The 7908-nt window shown below is 49.1% G+C and overlaps 1 protein-coding gene across 18 annotated transcripts in view; it reads right to left on the reverse strand.

Moving 5' to 3' along the window:
* JAKMIP3 (Janus kinase and microtubule interacting protein 3) overlaps positions 1 to 6086 on the reverse strand; it is a 33213-nt gene extending 27127 nt beyond the window's left edge. For all 18 annotated transcript variants that reach the window (XM_086467399.1, XM_086467404.1, XM_086467400.1 and 15 more), the window contains exons 1-2: positions 5952 to 6086; positions 3566 to 4063 (exon numbers count right to left, since the gene is read on the reverse strand). In XM_086467399.1, coding sequence (XP_086323525.1) covers positions 3566 to 4063; positions 5952 to 6086 — 633 coding nt within the window. The remainder of the gene's footprint in view (positions 1 to 3565; positions 4064 to 5951) is intronic.
* Positions 6087 to 7908: the final 1822 nt, after the last annotated feature.

Here is a 7908-nt window from a genome sequence, read left to right on the forward strand (position 1 = left end):
AGCCGTGCTCCTCTGGCGAGGGTCACGCTCAGGCTGTGCCGACACAAACAGCGCCAGCCACACGTGCAGGCAGACAGCAGGAGGCCAGAAGGATCTGAACACACACTGCTGCAAAACACGTGGTTTCCTCTCCTGTGCTGTTCACAGAACTGAAAGATGCTCAGCTCTGCTGTATGGGTCAGACCAAAGCCATCAGCATCAAGGAGTAACAGTTACCCTGGCACCTGAAAAACAACTAGAATGGATGGAAGACACATAGATAGGAAGATAGCATGTTTGTTTGGTAAATACTGAGCGGGAACTGCTTCTAAAGAGAGATCACGCCTCGTTAGCTGCCACAACCTGCAAGCCTCTGCGTGCCTCTAGTGCAAAACCTGCCAATGCCACCCCTCTCCTGTAAAAGCCTGTTTGCTGGGTGTGCAGGGTCTGCTGAAAACACCTCCTGGCACGAGCGCGCAGGCTGGGGAGGACCCAGCTTGCAGGTGCGTTTGGAAGCCTCCTTTTGACCACCGTTACGTTTTGGATCTAGTTCTGCAGCTGGAGATGAGTACAGCGTGCAGGCAGGCGCAGCTGGATTGTCCCGCTGCAGCGGGGCTGGGCCGTCACCAAGATCCCCTCCGGAAGACAGCCAAAATGCAGGGATTCCCCCTGGAAACCTGGCGAGGACACAAGTGACTCACTGGCATCGGGCTGGGCTTGACGCCACAACCCGGCTTCATCCAAAGTTGTGCTAAGTCAGGAAACCAGAAAGGTTCAGAGCAGAGCTGGTTCTTCTGAAAGGCTGGGCGCATAGATTGTGCAGCTCCCCCAGCCACACCTGCCACGAGGGGATGCTGTCAAAGACCGCAATAAACTCCAGTTTGATGAAGTAAATTAGATGGCTGCACAGTTCCTCTTGGCAGAATGCTCTATCTTCCTACCACAGCTGCTACTTCAAAGGCCATCTAATGTTTTTCCAACTCTAAAGTGAGACATCAACAAATGTATTCCTGTCTGGCCAACACAGAAAAACCCCCTAACCTTAATTTGAACAGCAAGAATGGATTAAGATTAACTCATCTTTTTAAAACCTTCTTTGTCTGACTACATATGGAAGTATTTTCCATAAGCTAAGCCTACATAGGTGTACTTGACTTGGAAACGAAAAACTGTACCTATCAGAGACAAATAACTTCAAAAAATTACTTTATGTTCAAGGGCTTCACACGTTGCCAAGGTAAACATGAACAAGTACAACTTGTCTTTCCCTATTCTGACTAAACAATAAAAGCAGGCTTTTTCTAGGTGTGAAACAAAAATCTGCTTAAAGGTTACTTTCCCCCTTGATTAAAATGACTAAATAACGCATCGTACGTGAATCACGGAGCTTTCACCATCCTGATGTGCATCCACGAACAGCTCAGGGCCGGACGCTGCCCCAGCCTCACGGGAAGGTGCGATCCCACCGCTCCTCCAGCCGGCCAGAGCCAGGCACGTCGGGCTGTGCCGCGCTTCCCTCTGTCACACTGCAACCCCACGAGGCTCAATGAGAGCACGTTATTGATAGCCCCTATCGTAAAAAGGGGGAAAAGCACTGGTTTTCAGTAAAAGTTTAAGTGTTTTGAGAATTGCCTCATTTTCACAGAGAGGAAAGCTTTCCTGACACAGCGTGGCACGAGCCCGCCCCTGCAGGGTGCTGGGAGCCAACAGCTCCCACTGCAGTCAGTCACAGCCGGGTCAGTGGAGCTGAGGGTGCTAAAGTCATTCGGGAAGCACTCAGGGCTTGGTAAAAAGATGGCATCATGTTACTTAATTAGTACAGTTAGGATATATCATTCTTTCGAGCAGGAATTAAAAAAAAGTTTTATTTCAAAGGCAATTTAGAAAATATGACCTCAAACCACGCTATTCCTTGTAACTAAGAATGTGTGTGGTTTATAGCTTCTACATTAGAGGCCGTTAGCGCGGACTTTCCACGCAAGGCAGCGAGTTTATTGAGGATGTATGTCAGCCATCCTTTCATTCTGAGGCACTGAATCAATGCATCTCGTAATCTGTGTTTAGAGAAGAAAGTACTGACACTGCAGGATGTTTAAACAGCATCGACAGATCGGTTGGTTATAAATTATTTTAACATCCTCTTTATAAAAATAAAATAATCTATAAGGGGAAAAAAACCTTAACAGCCTGAAGCCCGAGAGAAGGGGTGGCTAAATAAAGGGTACAGGACACCCCACCACTCGATGGAGCCACGTGCGGGGTGTCACCGCTGCGGGTCACCCGGGTTCACTGGGGCATCACCGTCCAGCTCTGCTCACTGCAGCACCGTTACACTGCCGTCCTTTGATTTGGGGCTGGTCTGCAAGCTGACGGTGCTTTTTTAGATTTTTTTAAGGTTTTACTAACAGTCCAGGGATAATGACTCAGAAGAGACACGGATGGTTTATACTGAGACACTGATTGCTACAAAAAAGCATGGCGAGCACAAAAAGATGGTAACTTCAAATAAATTCTGAGACAAGACCCAAAACATAGAGCATGAGAGCACGGGTGTTACGTTTGTTCCCGTGTCCTTGGGAACGACAAACAGCCAAGGGATACAGTCCCGCAAGTCGGCCGTGCACTCCCAAGACAGTGTGAGTCGCCAGGCAAGTGTCTGAGACGGCGCTGAGAAGAAATCACCCTAACCAGAAAGCGCTGGTGGCCTGCCAGGCTGTCCTGCAAAGACTTGCCTCTTGGAGGGAGCTCCCTCCTGCAGGGAGTTCTCCCCTTTTCCAACCGTGATCCCATTCACTCTCTCCAACCAGCTTCCAAACGCACCGGAGGAATACTCCGAAGCCGTAAGCACGCAGCTAGTGCCTTTGCGACCCAAACGGCTGCAGCGGAGACCCAAACTCGCCCAGGGGACCGCGGGCCTATCAGCACATGCAGCGACCTGGCGAGGACCGGCTGAGCCACGAGGGGTGAAGAACCAACCCCAGCAGCCCCCGGAGGCGGGCAGCCTGCTGAGCCGCTGGCTGCCGGAGAAGGAGCCCCAGCACCCGGCCCTGGGGGAAGCCATCGAGCGGGTGGGGGGGAGGAACCCCTTCCTGAGCGCCTCGCAGGGAAGGGGGTCATTGCCGGCGGGGTACAGGACTCGCTACGGGATGCAGAAGAAAGAGCACTTGGGGATTGCGGAAAGCCCTTTATGGGATGTTTATGGGAACTAGCAACGGCAGGGAAAGGGAGGGGCCAAGGTGGATCAGCAAGGACCAACGGTGGGGAAACAGAGGCACGGGCCAAGAAACAACTGTTTGCAGAATTCCCCTAACCAGCTGGTAACCCAAGGCCTCTTCCTGATACCTGAAACGTGAACGATGTTAAATAGGCACTGACATGAATAAAAAAGGTCCTTACAAAACATCTTAAGAGTTTTTTAAAAACATTTTGACATGTCTACCAGTAAATGTAAAGCAGATTTGAAGCAAGCTCCAGAAGTCTGACCGCCCATCCTTATTCATTCATCCGAGTCCCGCTGAACTTGCATTTACTATCAGTAATTAAGGGTTAGTAAAAACATAGATGCAGATGGCAACACAGAACGTACCAGCCTACGAATTTCTCTCTCACACTCCCTCTTAATTCTGCTGATTTCCTCTTGATGCAGGTGGTAGACACTCCTTATCTCTGCTGCTTTAATTTTGTCAGCCTGGATGACCATAGTTAAAGCCTCTTCCACTTGTTTCTTAGCCCCCTTCAGCTCTGAAATTTCTTGCTGCATTTTTATTTTCTCTACTTCAAACCCCTTCTTGGCCTCCTCCTTCGCCTCAGTGAGCAGCACCGTTTTCACCTTGTCAGGAGCCCCATCACGTACAGCATTGAGAAGGGTCTGTAGTCTCTGGATTTCATTATCTTTGATTTTTATTACTCTAAGTAGTTCAGACTCATGCTGTCTCAAAAGTGCTTCTCGAACAGCTTGGAGCTCCTTCATTTTCTCTTCATGAAGTTTGACTTTGAGCTCTGTTACCACCACTGTACTTTTATGCTGTTCGTGCTCCTTGATCTGCTTAACTTCCTGATTTTTCTCTCTTTCCAACTTGCTGACCTACAAGGAAAATCAAAAAGTAATCAACACAATGATTAATACAAATTACGATTTTATCTGAAAATGGTACGGATCACTTTACAATATCAGACCTTAACGGTGTATGTCTGTGCCTTAGAGTGAAAGCCCAATCAATTCATCTAACCTCGCACAGAGCTACATATTTGGCATTTTGTGCATTCTTTATGAGCAAATACTTTATTACATACTAAACACTGCTCTTCTAAAGAGGTTCAGGGTAAAACCAGGGTCACTGAGCTCTGCTGCACAGCCTTCAGGCTGCAGACCTACAAAAGAGAAATTTCCTCTCTCTGAAGCATTTCCTGGGAAGAAAATACACATCACAACCCCCTGTAGAACGTTTTCACAGGGAGAAGGTTCTTTACAATTTATGGCAAACACTTCCAATGCACTGTCACAGCTGTCGTGGGACTCGAGGTTTGGCAGGTACCTGTGGAGGCCTTTAGTCAGGAGGACTCGGGGCTGTAGAAGTGATTCTAAATCTACAGCAGCTACTCCCAGCACAACTCTGCCTCAGCCCTGACAGACCCGTCCTCTCTCCAGAGGCACCAGGGAGCGCTCACCTCGTCACCGACACAGCCGCTGCGGCTCTACGTGATCAAAATCAACAGTGACAATGACCGAAACCCGTAAGACACAACCTGCCCTTGGGGTGACTCTGGCCATGAACCAGCTCTAGGGTACGGCTGGCTGCGGTTCTGAGCCCCCCCCAGTGACCAGACACCCCTGCCTGGGTGGTCACTGGTGTGCACACACCCCGGCAGAGCTGGCCGGTGGTCAGCGGTGATTTTCTGGGCTACCAATGAGAATCGTGTGTCTTGGGGGAAAACAGGACCCCCCTCAGCTCACACACATACACACACCCACATCCCTTCAAACCTTCCTTAAAACTGGATTCACGGTCTACAATGCCTTATAACGATGCAAAATAGTGGAAAAATGCAGAACATCACTCTGTCCCTTCATGGTCATGTATCTCTATTAACATTCTAGAGCCAAAAAAAGGGCAAAGTTTATCAGTAGAAACTAATTTGGGGGATTGGGGAAAAGCAAATAAATTTTTCCTGCCCTCACTGAGAAGCGGTCTGAGGGCTACGGCTGAAAACTCTTAAAGCTGAGGCTCAAGCTGCATCTGCCGTCACGCTCTCAGGGTGAAACTGTGGCTCCTCAAACCTTGGCAGTCAGCGCAGGGGGCAGAGGTGAGGCCTATTACCCTACAGCTGGAAACGGTAAGCAGCCAGCCTGAAGGATTTTGAGCATAAAATCCAAATGAAATCAGTGTAAATGTGAAAGAGAAGAATCACCAAAGAGAATTTCTGAATAACACAAAATTGCAGCCAAAACCCTCAATGTAGCCATCCTCATAAATTGGTAAATATCTACCGGAAAAAGTTGTAGCGAGAGAAACCAAGGACGTGGACAGCTTTCAGCCCAGCACCACGACCACGCCACCTGTTTGGTGCAGGTTTTCCACCCCTTTCGCTGGCATTAGCTATGCAATTGTTCAACTTAGTTTCTCCCAGGATGGTGGGAACGAGGGTGCTGCTGGCAGCAGAGTCCCGCCTGCCCCGGCACCGGCCATCCTCCTGCTCGGCGCTCCCGCCCGGAGCCGTACCGCTGAAGCACCCTCACTGCTGGAGCCCTTTTGTACCACACACACGTTACAAATACAGGGAGGGGAACTCAAACACCTGCAGTAATGGGGCTGCCTCTTGTTTCCCACAGAAGGCTCGCTCCAGGCGCAGGCACCTGGATTTATTGCCGAAGTCGTGTACAAGTAGCTACGAGCGGTGCAGAGAGGTTAGCGGCCAGAAACAGCCGACTATTTCTGTTAAGTAACAGGAGCAGGCAAGGACAAGATGCACACCTTACTCTTTTCCTGCTGCAGCTCTATCTGGATGTCGGTGAGCTTGGCCCTGAGCTCTTCGTTGGCAGCCTGCAAGGCAGCCAAGGCGTCCGGCTTCTCCCCCCTGGCTCGGCTGCTGGCACCCTTCTTGGACATGGTGAGGCCGCGCGGCAGGGAGGGGAGTCCCGCCCGGAGGCCCTCGGCCCAGCGCTCGCTCAAGGCTTCTCGTCCTTGCCTCCGACCCACTACATTTTCTTCCTTGCCTGGAAGGAGGAAAAGCACACAACCACTGTCAGAGCGCCGGAGGCGGCAGGCGAAGCGACACCCGCCGAACGCACAGGGAGACACGAGGCATCTCTAGGAAGCGCGAGGTACACGTCAGCCGGCTGAGGTGGCTCTTCCCTGGATTAAGTAAAAGCTGGACACATTGGCAGGTGTAATAAAACTTTGTATTACACCTTATAGAGCAAACCATTTAAATCACAAACTGTAAATGTCTTCTGTCACTTTGTTTGCACGGGGATTCACACAGGGCAGAGGATGAGGAGGTTCGGAAGGGATGTCCAAGCACCATCCCCTGGCACCGTCACGGCTTGGAGACAGCAACAGCTGGGAAACCTGCTTTCAGTGTAGGCAGAATACTTTTATGTTCTTAAAAGAAAAAAAAAGTCTTAAGAAAAGCAATATTTGATTTCCTACAAACACTTTCCAGATAATAAAAGTAAAAAAAAAAAAAGTAAGAAGCCACAGAAGCAAGCGGAGATCACCCAAAGGCACCAGTTGCTTCCTACACCGGAGCGTGTGGGCATCACCAGAACAGCAGCTAAGGTCTATAGAGGCTTAGCTAAGTCCAGTGACAACGCACGAGTTTCACTCGCAGCGAGCGGTTCTGCGTCAAACCTAAGCAAACAAAACCGAGACAAGCAAATCCATCCTACTGAACTGTGGAGAACTGGGCAAAAGCGGACCCAGCTTCACAGAATTCTTATATTCATACAGTTTGCACTCTCTCCCCACCCGTTAATCTGAACACACCCATAAACTATACAACATACACAATTTATAGTGGTAAGTTCAGATTTGTCAGCAAAACACAGCATATTAAGCACAGCACTAAAAGCTATGTGAATTTGTGGATTTTTATTTCAGAATGCTCCAAGAGAGGCTTTGCCCAAGCACAAACAGCAGCATTCTGGAACGGGTAAGCATTGTTAAGGGCTGTAGAGACTGTGCCAAATTTCGAACGTCACGTTATCAATGGAACTCAAAGGTCCTTTATAATCAGTACTATTAAGGGAAGAGTTATTGAAAACTCATATACTTGCAAAAACCGTATTCTAGCTTAGTATAACCATTGGGCATAGGGAGCCTGAGAGCAAGACACAAACTCACTCCAAAGAATCCAAAGACAGATAAAAGACAGGGGGAAAGATGGTGGTTTTTATCTGCTAATGCCATTTTTATGCTGCATCCATCCCACGGTTCAGAAAACTCTATCAGAGTTCTATGTGAAAGTAAATAAATAATCTATTCATCAAATCAAATTCAATCCCTGTGACCTGTGAGTTGTCCGCAAAGAAGTGAACTTGACTGACAGTGTCACAGTCTGTCCTCACTTCACTTGAGTCATTGCTTCGAGCTGTGGCTGCAGCCAGCCAGCCAGCCCATTAACCTCACGCACTGGATCACTCTGTGCTGGCCGAGGCAGTAGCAGGGCACTCAGGTTGCTGTCAGCTCTTCCTCTGGTCAGTATTTAACTCGGTGCTCATCAAGAGCGTGAACAGACTGAATTTAACAGAAACCTGAGGAGAGCAAGAAATTCTGGGCAAAATGCTGCGTCCTGGAGGCTTTCTTTAGCTCTGGAGCAGTGGAACGTCGGTGCCATCCGCTCTATTCCCAAAACATGGATGTTTCCCCAGCGTTTCTTTCGCACTTTGTACGCTTTCTGAGGGATCATCTCCTATAGCAACATTACTTT

The sequence above is a fragment of the Leptosomus discolor genome, chromosome 6 (genome assembly GCF_034619465.1).
Source record: "Leptosomus discolor isolate bLepDis1 chromosome 6, bLepDis1.hap2, whole genome shotgun sequence".
NCBI classification, from domain to species: Eukaryota; Metazoa; Chordata; class Aves; order Leptosomiformes; family Leptosomidae; genus Leptosomus; species Leptosomus discolor.